This window comes from Oratosquilla oratoria, chromosome 8 (assembly GCF_046742065.1).
Source record: "Oratosquilla oratoria isolate Oo_2021 chromosome 8, ASM4674206v1, whole genome shotgun sequence".
Classification (NCBI taxonomy): Eukaryota; Metazoa; Arthropoda; class Malacostraca; order Stomatopoda; family Squillidae; genus Oratosquilla; species Oratosquilla oratoria.
This window is the reverse complement of record NC_134784.1, coordinates 2,122,086-2,141,905: the sequence shown is the minus strand read 5'-3', so window position 1 is coordinate 2,141,905 and position 19,820 is coordinate 2,122,086. Positions and strand designations below refer to the sequence as shown.

At 40.4% G+C, this 19,820-nt stretch overlaps 2 protein-coding genes across 11 annotated transcripts in view; one reads left to right on the top strand and one right to left on the bottom strand.

The window, feature by feature from the left end:
* Positions 1-19,820, bottom strand: part of LOC143027551 (uncharacterized) — a 124,120-nt gene that overhangs the window by 18,338 nt on the left and 85,962 nt on the right. The window lies entirely within an intron of this gene.
* Positions 10,564-18,328, top strand: LOC143027549 (uncharacterized). 2 transcript variants are annotated; one of them, XM_076188845.1, is made up of 3 exons: positions 10,564-10,782; positions 11,261-11,444; positions 12,133-18,328. In XM_076188845.1, exons 2-3 carry the CDS (start codon positions 11,312-11,314, stop codon positions 12,270-12,272), a joined length of 273 nt encoding a protein of 90 aa, XP_076044960.1. In that variant the 5' UTR covers positions 10,564-10,782; positions 11,261-11,311; the 3' UTR covers positions 12,273-18,328. The 2 variants fall into 2 exon arrangements, with proteins under 2 accessions (XP_076044960.1, XP_076044959.1); XM_076188844.1 differs by having other exon boundaries at positions 11,258-11,444.

Sequence of the window (19,820 nt, the reverse complement as noted above, 5' to 3'; positions counted from 1 at the left end):
AAAAACAAGAAATCTCCCCTCATGAATGAGTTTACAGCATCACTAAAGGAAATATCAGAACATCTATCAAGGCTGGATGTCAGAAAATCACATGGCCCGGATGGTATTGCAAATTGGATTCTAAAGGAGTGCAAAGAAGAACTAACAGACAAAATACACATCTTAATAAACAGCTCACTCAAAGAAGGAAAGATACCCGAGGACTGGAAAAACGCTAACATTGTACCAATACACAAAGGAGGAAACAAAGAAGAACCCACCAACTATAGGCCAGTATCACTAACAAGCACCATTGCCAAAATTTGTGAGAAAATAATCAAGAATAGATGGGTAAAACATCTGGAAGACAATGACATATTAAACCCAAGACAATTCGGATTCAGACAAGGAAGATCATTCTCCACAAACTTAATATGCTTTTACTCAAGACTAATAGACATAGTGCAAGAAAGAAATGGATGGGCTGATTGTGCATTCCTAGACTTGCAAAAAGCCTTTGACAAAGTACCACACAGAAAACTACTAAAAAAACTGGAACACATAGGAGGAATACAAGGAAACCTACTAAAATGAGAGTAATTTTCAGAGAAAAATATTCAGATTGGAAAGAGGTGATCAGTGGAGTACCGCAAGGATCTGTACTGGCACCAATAATGTTTGCTATCTATATGAATGACATGGACGAGGACGTGAACTGCTACATGAGCTTCTTTGCCGATGACGCCAAACTGCTAAGGAAAATAGAAACTGATGAGGACTGTGAAGCACTGCAAGAAGACCTAAATAGGGTATGGAACTGGAGTCAGAAATGGGAAGTGGACTTTAATACTAAGAAGTGTAGCATAATGGAGTTTGGAAAAAGCAAAAACAGAATATCAGGAAAATATATAATTGGAACCAAAGAAGTAAAGAAAGTAGGATCCGAAAAAGATTTGGGAGTAATTATCATGAACGACTTGTCCTATGACATACAGATTAACAAAATTGTCGGGGAGACTTACAACTTGCTAAGATCAATAAAAGTGGCGTTTACATACTTGGACGAAGACATGATGAAAAAAATATTGGTTACATTGATAAGGCCTAGATTAGAGTATGCGGCGACATTGTGGTCCCCCAGTACCAAAAAGAATATAAAGAAAATAGAAAGAATCCAAAGAGCAGCTACAAAAATGGCACCTGCACTTGCAAACCTATCATATGAGGAGAGATTGGCTAAACTGGAGTTACCAACACTGGAGCAAAGAAGAGAGAGAGGTGACCTATTGACCATCTACAGAATCATGAGAGGCACAGAGGTACTCGATAGAGAGAACTTACTTAACTGGGACAAAAGAAACACAAGAGGACATGGAAAGAAAATAAAAAAACATAGCTATAGAAGAGAACTGAAGAAAAACAGTTTTCCTCATAGAGTTTTGGACACTTGGAACAAACTGGACAATGAAATAGTATGCGTAAAAACCATTCATGAGTTTAAAAACAAACTAGACACTGCGAGATACAAAGGCGGGACATCACGAGCATAGCTCCCCTTCCCGCAAAATACAACTAGGTAAATGTTCTAATGTAATTTTACATAAAAGATAAAGATGACAGCTAAAATGAATGTATTAGAGGAATTGCAGCAAAGTTGGCACAATTGGGCAGTAAGACATACTTGCCTGATATGACTTTAACATTTGCTACTAACAATTCACTGTAAATTAGAAACAGCATGAATATTCAATTTTGAAGATTCTACTGGATAATCAAATAATAAACCTTGAGTCATGAAACGTTTATACACTACAAAAATTTCATCATTTTGGCTAAAAATATTTTGAACCAAACATACTGTGCCTTGAATTTGAAAACAGTTGTTGCCTGTTTTTCTACTTATGACAAATTTCCCATTATGAAATTCAGTATACTGTTTATTTTGAAAGTAGATACTGAGCTGGGACAGGTCCTTCATAATGTTGGCCTTTAGGATGAAAATGTGCAGCAACCTGAGGCTGCATTATATTTGAAATTTCTGTTAATCTCCTAATTATTTGGGGTAATGCGCCACTAGGTTTTCTTAACATTCTCTTCAAAGCTCCAAGAAAATTCTCGAAAGGGAAGGATGAAAATGAATCTAGAGGTCCATGCAACTTTACATCATCAGGAAGATGCATTAGAGAATGTACATTATAGGTCACAAACTCTGAACCATACAATCTCATGAAATGCTGAATAAATGACAATAGAAGCTGCTGTGCATAATCACAATGAGTTGAAGCTAGCTTGGGATTGGCTAAAATATGAACAGCAGCAGATAGAAGCATGAAATCATGATATATTTCTAGAGGAAGTCTGTCAATTAATGAAACCAAGCCTGTATATAACAGAAACAATCTATATTCAGTAGCTTTTCATCGATCAATATAATCTAAGCCACGAGGTTTTCTTGAAAATTCTCGAGGGATAAATTGTCTTAAACTTTGAAGTCTTTCAGATATACTATCTTTAACTTGTCTCCCTATTCTTACAGTCAGTGGTCCTTTCAACCAAAGCCAAATCAGCTTCTTCATTACTCCTAAACACACAAGGTGCATGTAATCCAAAGGCACTTGAGACACAAGACCAACACCTAATCTTTTAAGAGGGGATTCTCCTTTGTGGTGGTCTCTATCATGCATTTCATCAAATGCTATGTCAGTGCGCAACTGTGCATTAGTATCAGGAAATGTTATTTTCTTCTCAAAAACACCAGACTGGTCACACTTTTCACATCCAGCATAGCCAGTGTGCCCTTTAATACATACATACATATACCAAGGCTTTTTCCCCCTTCCAAGGGAGGTAGCCAAAAAGGGAAAGGCATAAAAACTCCCACCCATTTCATTCCTAAATACACTCCACACCCCTCCCACCCTCCCTCTCATCTGAGCACCTCCTGGATGACGGGTCATCCCTGCACCCTGCCCACCGCCCAGGGTCAGAAGCAGTGTCGCAAGACACAGCACATCCACAGCAAGGCCGCTTCATTTAATCGGCGACCCCCCCTCTCCGTCCCCCCTTGCATATAAGGAGAGGACGGGGAGAAATCCCTTCGGGCTGCGTCAAAATTTACTCGCACATACTACCCCACCCCCCACCCCCCCTGCCCATTCCTCCTCATGCAATCACAACATCATCCATATACAACCATTCTCCACTCACCTCTGTCTTCTGTCCTCTCCCTTCCTTCCTCAACAGACATTCCCCTCTTCCCCAAAGCCCCCTTCACCCCATCCATCCACCTCATCCTAGGACATCCCCTCATGTTCACTCCCTCCACATCTGCCTACCATACCTCTTTTACTAGTCTTTCTTCACTCATTCTTTCCATGTGTCCAAACCATCTTAATATTCTTTCATCAACCCTATCTCCCAAATCCTTTTTCACCCCTGTTCTCCTCCTCACCTCCTCATTTCTCACTCTAGCCTAGTAACCCCCATCATACTTCTCAGACACCTCATCTCAAACACATTCAAACTCCTTCTCTCTTCTTCTCTTATGTTCCACGTTTCTGCCCCATACAGTGCTGTTGGCACAATCACTCCTTCATACAGTCTCCTCTTCGCATCCATTCCCAAATGTCTATTCCTCATTACACTCTTTAATCCACCAAGGCATTTACTCGCTTCTTTCAATCTACATTCTACCTCCACCTTCACTCCACCTTTTCCTGCTACACTTGCACCCAAGTATCTAAAACTATCCACTTCCTCCAGTCGCTCTCCCTTAATGTTCACTTCCAGTCTACTGCCACTTTCACCCCTTGTACATCTCATCACCTTACTTTTACCCACATTTATCTTTAGCTTTCTTCTATCACATACTCTCCCAAACTCTGCCACCAGCTTCCTCAATCCCTCCTCTGACCCTGCCACAAGCGCAGTGTCGTCTGCAAACAACAGCTGGCTCACCTCCCACTTTTCTCCATTTTCTTTAACCATCTCCAATCCCTGACCCACTACCCTAGCATTCACCTCTCGCACCACCCCATCCATGTATAAGTTGAACAGCCAGGGCGACATAACGCATCCTTGACGAAGTCCCACCTTTACTTCAAACCACTCACTCTCTCTATTTCTAATCCTGACACAAGCTCTACTACTCTCATAAAAACTCTTGACAGCTCCCAGAAGCTTTCCTCCTATCCCATAAATCTGCATAACCTCCCACAGTGCCTTTCTGTCTACCCTATCATAAGCCTTTTCCAGATCCATAAAAGCCCAAAAAACATCCTTCCCCTTTCCTATAGCTTTCTCACATATCTGTCTTACCACAAAGATCTGATCTACACAACCTCTACCTGTCCTAAATCCACACTGTTCCTCATCAATTACTCCTTCTGTTCCTCTCCTAATCCTCTCAATTAAGATCATCCCATAAGCCTTCCCTACTACACTTAACAGGCTAATCCCTCTGAAACTACTACATTCACACTTGTCCCCTTTTCCCTTGAAAAGAGGAACTATACAGGCACTTCTCCAGTCCTCCGGCACTCTACCCCCTCTCCAGCAAACATTAAATAACCTCACCAACCAGTCCACCATCACTGAACCTCCCTTTTTCAGACATTCTGCATGGCATCCATCCAGACCAGGTGCCTTACCTGCTTTCATCATCTTTACAACTGCCTTCACCTCATCCTTCCTTATTTCTCCTCCATTCTCCTCACTCATCACTCTCATTTTCTTCGCATTTCCCACTGCAGCTATCTTTCCTTCCCTATCCTCCTTCACATTTAGCAACTCCCTAAAATATTCAGCCCATCTTCCCCTTACTGCCATCTCTTCCATTATCATCTCTCCATCTGTACCTTTTACCTTTTCTTCCCTACTTGATTCGCCTCCTCTTCCTTTCTTAATTTCTTTCCAAAACATCTTTTTATTACTTTCAAAATTTTCTGTCATACTCCTTCCCCATTTCACATCTGCTCTCCTCTTTGCCTCCTTTACCTTTTGCTTTACTTCTCTTTTCTTTTCTTTGTACGTCTCATATGACTCCCCCGTCCTCTTTTGTAACCAATCTGTGAATGCTCGCTTCTTCTCTTCTACAACCTTCTTCGTTTCCTCATCGCACCATTCACTACCCTTTCTTCTATTTCCCCCTGTCCTTCTTGTTCCACACACCATCCTTGCACACTTTAAGACTCCCTCCTTGAACCATCCCCATTCCTCCTCCACACCCATCTCTGCTCCATCCTTTACTCCCTCCCACTCCTCCTTCAGCTTCTTTTCGTACTCCTTCTCCTTTTCCTTTTCATTCAAGGAGTTCACTCTAAGAACCTCCCTACCTTTTGTCCCTTTCCTCTTTCTCCATCTATCCTCCAATCTCAGCTTACCTTCCAAAAAATGATCTGATATTCCCCCACCCTCTACCCTTAGCACATGTACATCCTTAACTCTTCCTATCATAATCCTATTTACCACTACATAATCCATTAGCGTTCTATCTACCACCCTTCCCTCCACCACCCTCTCCCATGTGTACTTATGCTTGACTTTGTTCCGAAACACTGTATTTGCTATCATCAACTCTCTAGACACATTTCCACCATCAACTCTCCACTACGATTCTTTCCTGGAACTCCACACTTCCCAACCACTCCATCGATTGGACCATTTCCCACCCTAGCATTAAGGTCTCCCAGTACTATTACATTGACATTTCTTCCTAAACCCTCTATGCACTCATTTAAATCTATCCAAAAGGCCTCCCTTTCTTCCACGCTCTTCTCACTGCCCGGCCCATATGCACTTACAAAGACCCACATCTCCTTTCCCAGTTTCACCTTCATCCACATTATCCTTGAGGAAACCTCCTTCCACTCCACTACCTGTTTACCTATCTCCTCACTTACTAGAATAGCCACCCCTTCCCTCCCTCACCCTCTCTTCACTCCTGATAACCTCCCACTTACACTCCCAAACTTACACTCACCCTTCCCTTTCAACTTAGTCTCACTCAAAGCCAACACATCCATCTTTCTTCTCACAAACATACTACCTATCTCTTCCCTTTTACTCTCATCTGTACCACATCCACGCACATTAAAAGACCCAAACCTTAGGATGCTGGCCCGAGGCCCTCCAGCACCCCTTATGCCTTCACTTTTCTTTTTAGGTTATATGCCCCGTGGGACTACAAGGAGAAGGATGCCTAGTCCCTCTCCCCGTCCCTTTCTTCTCGCCTCTTACGATCCAAGTGGGATACTTGGTGGCAGCATTCTTTTCCCCCACCACAGGGAATTCCCCCATCACAGAAAGAGAATACTCAGAGAAATGGTACAGGACAGCAACAAGGGGTTGGGGGACAGCATAACGGAGGGACAGTCGTAGTATAAAAGTGTCATCATTTCTCTATGAACAGAATTTCTTCTATCATAGACAAAATGATGTGTGGCTCTGGTCCATAGGGGCACCCCATATAGACACTAAAGTATCAACTGCATGCTATTTTGCCACAATAACAAGCAGCCAATACCCCAGACGGGGTATTGCCCTTTAATACATTTGATAAAGGATCGTGCTGGAGCATCACAAACAAAAGCCTTTATAACTACCTGATAGGTCTTATCTTCATATTTTATTCCATTTACCTTTAACTCTATCATTTCATCAATGAAATAAGAAAGAAATTCTTCAACACTACCTGGCTTTGAATCACCACAAAATATACCAATAGCAAAAGTTTGTGATTTTGCTGTTCCTGGAATTAACCCCAGAATAGGCCAAAACTGAGTTTTGGCACTTTTAAACAGTGGTAGACCATCAATGTTTATTTGTAACTTTAGTACGACTTGCTCCAGTAAATAACTACGGTATGTCAGCTGATTTAATATACCAATAGCAACACCAAAATGATAATACTCACCACCATATATTTGCACAATTTTATCAATCTTCCCTATTTTAATTAGTGTTCTTGGATCTTTAGGGAGATGGTAGTACTAGACTCAAAATTTTAAGTAGTTCTTTTAGTGCAATATGAGTTACATTAAACAATAAATCCATCAACTCATTTTGAAAAGTCTGTGAGTCACCATTTCCATCATTATCGGATGATACATAATCATAGTCAGAAGAATCATAATTATTATGACAATCACTATCATGCAGGATAGTATTGTCTTCCTCAATTTCAAAGCCAACCATTTCTTTATAAGACTCTTGTGAAGTTTGATGTACCTCATTACTATCTTTATATCTAACTGTATTTTGTACATAAGTAGAACTAGATGGCAAACTATGTGCTACTTTCACAATGTTAACATTTTGGTTATGACTAGAATCAACAATATCCACATTTTCTGAAGACTTCTTCATAATATTTTCTAAATGATGATTTACATAATTTTTTATTTTTTGACGTTTTGTCCAAATTGACATTGCTAATTTTTAAAAATATTGAATACTAAATTGTTTAATACTTGAATTATTTTATACAGCTCTATACAGCACAATAAACAAATAACTCAGATATGCTTCAGTGATTATACCAAACAAAAAATTTATAAGTAGAGCTCTAGCCTTACCCAACACAACTCACTAGTATTAGTAACAGGAACAAGTAGTATCAAATAGAGCCCACAACTGATATAAAAAAGGCTGTGGTTGAGATGTTTTGACTATAGGCCTACTAGTTTAGTAATATTAGTAATAGAATTATTCTAGTGTAGGTGTAGAATTGTTTTTTTTTGAGTTTTTAATAACTGTTAGGCCTATACATGATAATATTGCTTAACCTAATTTCAAAATTCAGGAATTAAAATAAAATTTACTTAAGCTGGCGTTGATAGCTTACAACGTTATAGGCCCAGTGTCTGATAAACTGATAAAGTGCCAGACTTACACATTATCGCTCACCCAAGGAAATTTAATGCAACAGACCCGCTATAAAATCATTACCAAACAAACTGCTGCCACTGAAGTGTAATCACTAGGCTATAATGTATACGTTATGTCATTGCTTTGTTACCTGGTAATAAAAAGTGGAATCGACACAGCAAAATGAAAAATATATCAGCCAGTGAAAAAACACTCCGCTCTTGTAGTTTCTTTGGATTCAAAATGTGAGATCGGAACTCTTTGGAGCATGCTTCAAAGGCTCGGACGTTATCTCCGTAGATGGAATGGTGCGAGATGTAACGTTATAAACACTGCAATCTATCTTAACCGGGCCAGAACTGGCCCATTTGTACGTTATGATTAAACGGTAGCATTCCGGTATGATAACGGTACAATTTAAAGTCGGTTATAAAATGGCAGCATTTAACTGGCCCCGTTACGGTTAGCTTAAGGCAAAACAGAACCCGAACTGCCTTAACATGCCGCAAGGAAACTAGAAATGGCCCATTTTAACCATGTTTACTGGGATCCTTCCCGCAGATGTGCAAGGGACAAAATGTGTTTGATATGTGCTTAGCCTGAACATGTGGATTGTTCCTGCCCAACAGTTTGTATAAATTGTAAAGAAGAGCATGATGCCAGAAATAAGAACTGTATAATTTATAAGAAGGAACAGGAAATACTACTAAAAGCTCATGCAGTACATATAAGCATAGGATATGCTAAAAGACTATTAAGTAATTCCAAAAGATACAGTAATGTTGTTAAAACAAATAGTAAAGTGGATCAGCCTACAATAGAAGGCAATGGAAATAAAAATGCCAATATGAATGGTTTTGTTAACACTGAACCCAAGCCTCACTGTAAAAGTGTAACTATGAAACCTAATGGTCTTTCTTCTTCTCAAGGAGGAATTTCTAGTACTTCTGAAGCCTCCTGTGCAGAGGTTTCCTCACCCCTTGTTGAAGGGGTGTCCCATGCCCCATCTGAGGGGCACCTAATGTTTCTATTGTAGAAACCTCACAGGCTTCTTCTAATGAAGCCTCCTCTCAGGCAATCTCTCTTCCAGACTTGGGGGATTCCCCAGTAGAGGGATTGCTGACTAGTGTGCCTCACTCGGTTGAGGTGCACAGAAGCAATGTGGATCAAGGAAATGCTGAACCCAAGCCTCAGTGTGAAAGAGTCACTACTAGACCAAATCGGTCTTCCCCACAAGTTGGAAATTGTAGTACTCGTCAACCCTACTCTGCGGAGGTTCTCCCATCCCCAGTTGAGGGAATACCTCCTGCCCCATCTAGAGGGGCACCTAAAGTTCTCATTGCTGGGACCCCACAGGGTTCCCCTAATAAAGCCTCCTCTCAATCAGTCAAACTTCCAAACTCGAGGGGCTCCCCAATAAAGGGATCACGGACTGTTGTGCCTCACTCGGTTGAGGCACACAGAAGTGAAGCAATGGAGTCTGAAGCTGTGTGCAGTAAAAGACTCCACAGTTCACCCTCATCTCCATTCCCTTCCCCAAATCGCGATAAGCAATCTAAGAAAGAAACTAATAACCCAGACTCTACATTGTCGGTCGGACCATCGTCAGAGAGGAGGATGCCACCCGCGAAAGCAAAGAAATTAGAAAAGAACCCACCTTGTAAACCCTCTCTCTCCCAGACTTCTCTTACCAGACCAGTAGACCCAAAAAAGAAAAAGAAAACAGTATAATGTCCATAATTCAATGGAATATGCAAGGTTTTAATTCTCATCGAGAGCAGGTTGGGATTCTCTTTAAAGAACATGATGTGTCTGTTTTTTGTCTGCAAGAAACTATGCTTAGCAATTTATCCCCTAATGTTGGACTTAATTATAAATTTTACAGATCTCCTCCTATGATTGGGGGCCGTGCCCATGGAGGTACTGGTATCATTGTTAAGAAATGTGTAAACCACAGAAGTGTCCAGCTACATTCAGTGTTGCAGGCTTGTGCAGTACAAATCTTTACCACTAAATGGATCACTTTATGTTCTTTATATTTGGAACCTGAACTGGAACATCGACTCGTAGACATATATAAGCACCCCCGTCAGTTTGAGTTAAATGACCTACAATCTTTGGTTGACCAGCTCCCTGAGCCTTTTATTCTAATGGGTGACTTTAACGCCAAGCATCCTCTATGGAGTGAATCAAGGTGTGACCCCTGGGGCAATATAATTGAAGAATTTATTGATAATAACGATGTCATTTTGATGAATGACTGTTCCAAAACTAGGTTTGATGTCTTTCACAACTCAAGTTCTGCTATAGACCTAACTATTTATTCATCATCCTTAAGATTAGATTACAGTTGGTCAGTAGATGAAGAATTACATGGTAGCGACCACTGGCCTATCCATATTAGATATTTAAAGAACACTCCCTCCTCTTGCTCACCTAAATGGAAGACAGGAGAGGCTAATTGGGAATTATTTAGGAGATCCACAGAGATTAATTATAAGACTAGTGATTTTGTTAGTAACTGTGATGTATCATTTCTGTCATATGAATGATTGAATGTACTTCTCATTCTCAAAAGTTGTGAAATAATTTATTTTTATGCTAACCGGATGAGCTTAGTACAATGTTAATATTTTTTTTGTGTAAGATGCAAGATAATTTAAAAAATAAAAAGTTTATGGTATTCATTTTGCGTATTTTACCCTTTTTGCAGCGCAAGATGTAGAGTTTCTTACCATTTTAATGGAATTGAAACATGATCTGGAGGAGCTACATGCTGAGGTGAGAGCCTGCAGGGCAGAGCTGAAGAAGCTCAATAAAACAAGCGGAAAGGTTGATGACGCTAAGCTTCCAATGCAGTTGCCACTCACCCCCTTAGAGGAGTTTGTCGTATTCGAGGGCTGATTAAATGAAGATAAAAAACACCAAAAGATATTGGTAAGAAAGTTTTTTCAATGTGCGCTAGCTTTTCTGAAATTATCTAGATTAATATGCGACAAAAAAGGAGTACCACTCAGATGCATTTAATCGTTTGCCAATTACTTCTGTTAGAAAATTATGATGACTCTGTCCAAATATTGTATTTACCAACGTTTCTTATATTGTCTAGTGTCTGTAGAACGTACCTTATTTATTGTCATGTTTTACACGAGTACATACAATAGCATTTTAAGGATTGTTACTGGTAATTCTGACCCAACTACGATTGTGTCATTTTAGAGGGCACATTTTGTTGCTGCAGTTATTTTGTAGTAGGCGTCTCTTTGTTTTTAATTTATTATTGCTATTCGACTTTTAAATACTTTTTTTAGGCCCCATCCTGCTCCCTAACCCGGCTTCTTTTTCTAATAATTGTCTCTGCTTAAGTTTGTCATTCATAGTTCATTTCTGTGTAATACCTCTTCTACTTCAGTAGAACAAGCTCTGCTTGATTGGAGGCTTTGACCTACGGGACTGCGTCAGGAGGATGGGCTCTTCGCTACTAAGCCACCTGCTCCAGGTCAAATTCAACTGGATTGGAACGAAGGGCTGGAAGAGCAAGGATGATGCGGAGGCAAAACGGGGTTTTAAATCCACAACGCTGTCTACAGTCTGGATTGGTATGTTTTATCTTTGGTCTAAGAGAACTATTTTTTAATGAATATTGATATCGAAATACTGGTGATATGTATGGGGAATGAATAGCATCATTTTCGTTAATAATTTTTTATTCTTATTTACAGTTTGAGATTGTTGAAAGTGCATCAGATGCCCCTTGTTATATTAAACGAATAACCCGGGTATATGGGGGCCATTGGGGGGTTGTTTTTAATAATGTCAAGATTCTATATATCGACCCTATTTTGGTTTACTTGTTAGGGTGCTGAAATATGGTTTTGGGCACAATGATCACTAACGTAATTTATTGAAGTTATTAGCTATAGGTGTTTACACTGTCTATTTCACATGCTTCTGCATGATTGTTTTTTTTGTTATATCCCTTTTGTCTTACTTTAGTAGGCATTTAAATAAATAAACGTCGAATTGGATCTATTTCTAATACTATGCATTTCTTGTAAGCTTGTTAGCAAGCAGTACTTACTGAAACCTAATCTTAGTACAAAAAAATTATAATTCCCCGTAAACGTTTTGAACTTTTATGTAGATCGAAGTCTATTTCTTTTTCAGCTTTCTTCACTCGTTTTAAGGAAAAATACTAACTTAGAGGTTCTGAATGTCTTATCAATTCTATTTGTTGAACTGATTTTTAAATATCTATTAACATAGTTAATTCTTTCCACTTTTCAGGTGCTATCCTCCGTTTAACTTGCATTGAAGGTGCTGTGCAAGCCCATGTAGAGCGGGAAATCATGATTTATCTGAGAAATGCCTCAGACAGATGTGGAGGCAGAAAAAGGAGGAAGCAGGACTCTGCTACATCCGTTTGATAATAGAAGTCTTAATTGGTCTTAGTTTAAAATAAGTATAATGCCATTAAGTCAGACCCAGTCGACACCTAGAAGTCAGATAACGTACAACATACATAGTTCTCCTGTATAATTGCAAATAAAATAATATTTGTTACATTAATATTTCTTGTTATTGTGTATTCACCTGGTCTTTGGATCACGTGTTGGACTCGTGATCGACAGCTATTACTATATATTAGACATTTGTGAAAATGACAATTGGTTCTAATGCATTTGCCTAATTCCAAACACTAAATTAAAATGTGAATGTAGTAGTTTCAGAGGGATTAGCTTGTTGAGTGTAGTTGGGAAGGCTTATGGGAGGATCTTGGTTGAGAGGATTAGGAGAGGAATAGAAGGAGTAATTGGTGAGGAACAGTGTGGATTTAGGACAGGTAGAGGTTGTGTAGATCAGATCTTTGTGGTAAGACAGACATGTGAGAAAGCTATAGGAAAGGGGAAGGATGTTTTTTGGGCTTTTATGGATCTGGAAAAGGCTTATGATAGGGTAGACAGAAAGGCACTGTGGGAGGTTATGAAGATATACGGGATAGGAGGAAAGCTTTTGGGAGCTCTCAAGAGTTTTTATGAGAATAGTAGAGCTTGTGTCAGGATTGGAAATAGAGAGAGTGAGTGGTTCGAGGTAAAGGTGGGACTTCGTCAAGGATGCGTTATGTCACCCTGGCTGTTCAACTCATACATGGATGGGGTGGTGCGAGAGGTAAATGCAAGGGTAGTGGGCAAGGGATTGGAGATGGTTAAAGAAAATGGAGAAAAGTGGGAGGTGAGCCAGCTGTTGTTTGCGGATGACACTGCGCTTGTGGCAGGATCGGAGGAGGGATTGAGGAAGTTGGTGGCAGAGTTTGGGAGAGTATGTGATAGAAGAAAGCTGAAGATAAATGTGGGTAAAAGTAAGGTGATGAGATGTACAAGGGGTGAAAGTGGCAGTAGACTGGAAGTGAGCATTAAGGGAGAGCGACTGGAGGAAGTGGATAGTTTTAGATACTTGGGTGCAAATGTGGCAGGGAGAGGTGGAGTGAAAGTGGAGGTAGAATGTAGATTGAGAGAAGCGAGTAAATGCCTTGGTGGATTAAAGAGTGTGATGAGGAATAGACATTTGGGAATGGATGCTAAGAGGAGACTGTATGAAGGAGTGATTGTGCCAACAGTACTGTATGGGGTACAAACATGGAACATAAGAGAAGAAGAGAGAAGGAGTTTGAATGTGTTTGAGATGAGGTGTCTGAGAAGTATGATGGGGGTTACTAGGCTAGATAGAGTGAGAAATGAGGAGGTGAGGAGGAGAACGGGGGTAGAAAGGGAGTTGGGAGATAGGGTTGATGAAAGAGTATTAGGATGGTTTGGACACATGGAAAGAATGAGTGAAGAAAGACTAGTAAAAGAGGTGTGGAAGGCAGAATGTGGAGGGAGTGAACATGAGGGGGCGTCCTAGGATGAGGTGGATGGATGGGGTGAAGGGGGCTTTGGGGAAGAGGGGAATGTTTGTTGAGGAAGGACGGGAGAGGACAGAAGACAAGGGTGAATGGAGAGTGGTTGTATATGGATGATGTTGTGTTAGCATGAGGTGGAATGGGTGGGTGGATGGGGGGTGAGGTAGTGTGTGTGAGCAAAATTTGACGCAGCCCGAAGGGATTTCTCCCCGTCCTCTCATTTTATGCAATGGGGGGACGGAGAGGGGGGGTCGCCGATTTAATGAAGCGGCCTTGCTGTGGATGTGCTGTGTCTTGCGACACTGCTTCTGACCCAGGGCAGGGGACAAGGTGCAGGGATGACCCCTCATTCAGGAGGTGCTAAGATAAGAGGGAGGGTGGAGGGGTGTGGAGTGTATTCAGGGATGGAATGGGTGGGAATGATTTTATGCCTTTTTCTTTTTGGCTACCCCCCTTGTAAGGGGGAAAAAGCCTTGGTATATGTATGTATGTAAATTAAAATGATCACATGTAAAATGAAATTCTGCCGAAATATATGACCAATTTAACGGGTGTTGAGAATTTGTTTCCAAATTTGTGTATGTCTAGGATATATGCGATATGCGAAATATCAAAATGTAAGCTTATTAATATCAGAGACAAACGCCATGTTTACTATGTCTGTTTATAACGGACTGAGTTTTAGACAAAGGCTGTATAAACATTGACTAATCATTTGTGTGTGTGTTAGTCGCTGATAATTATAGTTTGTACATTCAATTTTGGCATCGTGTATATATAATAGTTATTCAAACAATTTTAGCAAATTTAGAAAATATGATTTCTCAGCACCGGTGATATTTGTGGTTAACCGTGAATGAGCCATTGCCGGGGGGGATAACATTTGCCATAACTGGGCCGTATCTGTATATAAATGGCTGCGTTAAGGGAATCCCAAAAAGGCCCAGAACCGGCGCGTTGTGGCCCAGTTACGGCTGCCGTAACCGGCCTGTTATTGGACTTGAACCGGCTCCATTAAGGAAAACCTGAAAGGGGCCAGAACTGGTCCCTTTGTTGACCAATGACGGCAGCCATAACCGGCCCGTTTAAAAGCCTGTGTGCAAACACTGCCGATGCCATTAAGGTTCCAAAACGGTACCGTTACAGCATAATGGCAAGCCTGAATAGGCCCACTTTTGGCTAAGAGGGAAACCAGAAATGGGCATAAAGCGGGCCATTTCGGGCATGTTTACTGGGATGTTATTTGTCTCTGGGGTATAGCAAACCCCACAACACCATTCATGGCATTATCTATTGAGAGGTACATTATTCTTATTATTGTTTATTTTACTTATCTATCAATATATTTGAAAGGTTGATAATTTCTCACATAAAATTGTATATTACTGTCAATTGTTCAAACATTTTTTTGTTAGTCTATGGTTTTGAGCAACATATAAAAAGTAAGAAAATGATGTTCTTTTATTACAGATTCACAATGGACTATGAAAGACAAATGGAAAAACAGAGAGAAATGGTTGAGAGAGAACTAGATATAGAAGACACAGGATCATTTCTTGATGAAGAGCCAGATGAAGAGGAATCTGAAGAGGAAGAAGACGGAGTGGCTCAGGAAGAAACAGTAGATGAAGAAGAAACAGCCGATGAAGAGGGAAGTGCTGAAGCAGATGATGTGTTGCAGATTTTACCTGACGAAGATGCAGACGAATCTAATGATGAAGATGAGCAGCAAGCAACCAGATATGCAGAAAAACAGTTTGTTGGCAAAAATAAAACTCTGGAAAGAAGTTCCTCCACGTCATCAACGGCGTACACGTGCACATAACATATATCAGGGTTCACCAGGACCAAAAGGAGCAGCAAAACATGTACATGCTGTAAAAGACTGCCAGTCTTTGTTCGTCACTCAAGAACTTCTGAATGAATTAGTTGTCTGCACTAATATATACATTGACAGTAAGCAAGGAAAATATAAAGATAAGTCAAAAGAGAAACATACTGATGAAAGGGAGATGAAAGCTGCAATAGGACTTATTTATCTGTTAGGAGTTTTTAGAGCTAACCGAATGAATATTGAAGATGCTTGGGCAACCGATGGTACAGGAATTGAAATTTTTCTGACAACTATGTCTTTGCAGTGATTTCGTTTCTTGCTGAGGTCTATGAGGTTTGATGACTTACACACTCAGGCTGAAAGAAGGCTAAAAGATAAGTTTGCACCCTTTAGAAAGTTCTTTGAATTTTTTTTTGATAATTGTATCTCCAATCATAATGTCTCCGAGTATGCAACAGTTGATGAAATGTTGGCTGCCTTTAGAGGGAACTGTTCATTTAGGATGTACATGCCAAGTAAGCCAGCCAAATAAGGCATAAAAATATTTATTCAGGCAGATGCTAAAACTTTCTATGTGTCACGTATAGAGGTCTATTTGGGGAAACAAGCAGAGGGCCCCTTTGTAGTCAATAATTCAGGAGCAGCAGGGGTAAAATGGTTGGTGTCTCATATAAATGGGTCTGGAAGAAATATCACAATGGATAATTGGTTTACCAGTTACAGACTTGCAGTTGATCTTTTGAAGAATTATAGATTAACATTAGTTGGCACTCTGAGGAAGAATAAGCCAGAACTTCCCCCTCAGTCTGTTGCCACAAAAGGCAGAACTGAATACACAAGTTTGTTTGGTTTCCACAAGGATGTTACACTGACCTCATATGTTCCCAAGAAAGGTAAAAATGTTGTCTTACTGAGCACAATGCATCATGACGCTCCAATTGATGAGAGCACTAAAGAAAAAAAGAAACCAGAGATTATTACCTTTTATAACAGTACTAAAGGAGCGGTAGACACTGTGGATCAGTTGTGTTCCATCTACAATGTTTCCAGAAATACTCGGCGTTTGCTAGTTGTAGTTTTCTACACCATACTCAATATTGCAGGAATAAATGCATACAATATATTCATGGCCAACTCTTAAACAGCTATTAGGTGCCAAAAGTTTCTAAAGGAATTGGGACTCAAGTTGGTGGAGGACCACATTCATCATCATAAGACAAACCCATATTTGAGGAAAGACTTGAAAAGGAAGATTCATCATATCTCGGCATCAAAGGAATTGCCTCCAAAACGTCATCATGAAGAATCCATTCAAAGATGCTCATTGTGCCCAAGGTCAAAAGATCGCAAGACAAGAAATTGCTGCCAGAAGTGTTACAAACCCATCTGCTTGGAACATGCTATGCACATTTGTGTTGACTGCTCTGCTCAGAGTGATGAGGATGATAGTGCAAACAATGAGGAAGATTAAACAGTACCATATTCTTCAGACCATAAGGCGCTTTGTACCATAAGGCGTACCCGTAAATTGCTATTCCCTGTCCTTACATAAGGCGCCTGACAATAAGGCGCACCTGGTCTCGTCATCAGATAATCATGCATATGTGAGTGCATTCAGAACTAAACATTTTTGTTGTTGAACGAGATAAATCGGTTGGGATTTAGCACAATTACAAAAATAAATGATATATTTTTTTATTTTGGTCAGTGAAATCAGACCACCTCCATGGACGGTCTGCCCTGCCAATACCCCTAAAAAACAACATAAACACATTAAAGGAATTGTGGGGAGTAAAACTAACATTAGCAGTTTTATTCCTGGAATTCTCTATTCACTTAAAAACACAAGATTTATTACAAATGATGGTAAATTTTTAGTTTTGACCATGGACGCAATATAGCAATAGAAAATTAATTATCAATTTTGTAAATTATAATGTATCAACGTAATATGCAATTTTGTGAGTGGAAATTAAAAACAAAAAAGGTGCTAAAACAGATTTCATAAGTAACAAAGTCATGTCAGACGAATGCTACGCCATGTTTGTTATGATAGATGCTGACGTCGAAGAAATGAAAGGATGATAAATTCGTCTAACCTAACCTAACCTGTGTTTAATAAATCATTACCTGCAAATTAAATGTCATCCGGCTCGTCCTCGTTGTCATCGTCGTGAGAGACGTTGGCGGGCTTTTCAACCACTCTCTCAGCTTGTGGGGTATACAAAGTTCTTGCAGCTTGAAGGAATGCATGTATCTCCGCTCCATAACATTCCTTCAAGAAAATGTACCTGCCGAGGTACTGTCGGAAGTACCGAGGCCGTCAATTGACAGACGACAAGATGGTGTCCCGATCCTATGCTACTGACTTTGTTCATTAGCATAATTGCTTGTAGCAAGGTATTTTTATTTTCATTTCCACCCACAAAATTGCATATTACATTGATACATTTTAATTTACAAAATTAATACTGTACTTAATTTTCTGTTGCTATATTGCGCCCATATGGAGAAAAGTGGGAGGTGAGCCAGTTGTTGTTTGCGGACGACACTGCGCTTGTGGCAGGATTGGAGGAAGGATTGAGGAAGCTGGTGACAGAGTTTGGGAGAGTATGTGATAGAAGAAAGCTGAAGATAAATGTGGGTAAAAGTAAGGTGATGAGATGTACAAGGGGTGAAAGTGGCAGCAGACTGGAAGTGAGCATTAAGGGAGAGCAACTGGAGGAAGTGGATAGTTTCAGATACTTGGGTGCAAATGTGGCAGGAAAAGGTGAAGTGAAGGTCGAGGTAGAATGTAGATTGAGAGAAGCGAGTAAATGCCTTGGTGGATTAAAGAGTGTAATGAGGAATAGAAATTTGGGAATGGATGCTAAGAGGGGACTGTATGAAGGAGTGATAGTGCCAACAGCACTGTATGGAGCAGAAACATGGAACATAAGAGAGGAAGAGAGAAGGAGTTTGAATGTGTTTGAGATGAAGTGTCTGAGAAGTATGATGGGGGTTACTAGGCTAGATAGAGAGAGAAATGAGGAGGTGAGGAGGAGAACAGGGGTGGAAAGGGAGTTAGGAGATAGGGTTGATGAAAGAGTATTAGGATGGTTTGGACACATGGAAAGAATGAGTGAAGAAAGACTAATAAAAGAGGTATGGAAGGCAGATGTGGAGGGAGTGAACATGAGGGGACGTCCTAGGATGAGATGGATGGATGGGGTGAAGGGGGCTTTGGGGAAGAGGGGAATGTCTGTTGAGGAAGGACGGGAGAGGACAGAAGACAGGGGTGAATGGAGAATGGTTGTATATGGAAGATGTGATGCATGAGGTGGAATGGACGGGGGGATGGGGGGTGAGGTAGTATGTGTGAGCAAAATTTTGACGCAGCTCGAAGGGATTTCTCCCCGTCCTCTCCTTTATATGGGGGGACGGAGAGAGGGGGTCGCCGATTTAATGAAGCGGCCTTGCTGTGGATGTGCTGTGTTTTGCGACACTGCTTCTGACCCAGGGCAGTGGACAAGGTGCAGGGATGACCCGTCATCTAGGAGGTGCTAAGATGGGAGATAGGGTGGAGGGGTGTGGAGTGTTTTCAGGGATGGAATGGGTGGGAATGATTTTATGCCTTTTCCTTTTTGGCTACCTCCCTAGTAAGGGGAAAAAAGCCTTGGTATATGTATGTATGTATATTGCACCCATGGATTTTTTCTATTTCCTTTATACAGTATTCTTTTTGGTACTGGGGGACCACAATGTCGCCGCATACTCTAGTCTAGGCCTTATCAATGTAACCAATATTTTTTTTATCATGTCTTCGTCCAAGTATGCAAATGCCACTTTTATTGATCTTAGCAAGTTGTAAGTCTCCCCGGCAATTTTGTTAATCTGTTTATCATAGGACAAGTCGTTTGTGATAATTACTCCCAAGTATTTTTCGGATCCTACTTTCTTTACTTCCTTGGTTCCAATTGTATATTTTCCTGATATTCTGTTTTTGCTTTTTCCAAACTCCATTATGCTACACTTCTTAGTATTAAAGTCCACTTCCCATTTCTGACTCCAGTTCCATACCCTATTCAGGTCTTCTTGCAGTGCTTCACAGTCCTTATCAGTTTCTACTTTCCTTAACAGTTTGGCGTCGTCAGCAAAGAAGCTCATGTAACAGTTCACGTCTTCGTCCATGTCATTCATATAGATAGCAAACATTATTGGTGCCAGTACAGATCCTTGCGGTACTCCACTGATCACCTCTTT

Bases quoted from the DNA above. Each gene is read 5' to 3' on its own strand.
- LOC143027549 (XM_076188844.1), top strand. From the start codon at position 15,195: ATGATGTTCTTTTATTACAGATTCACAATGGACTATGAAAGACAAATG.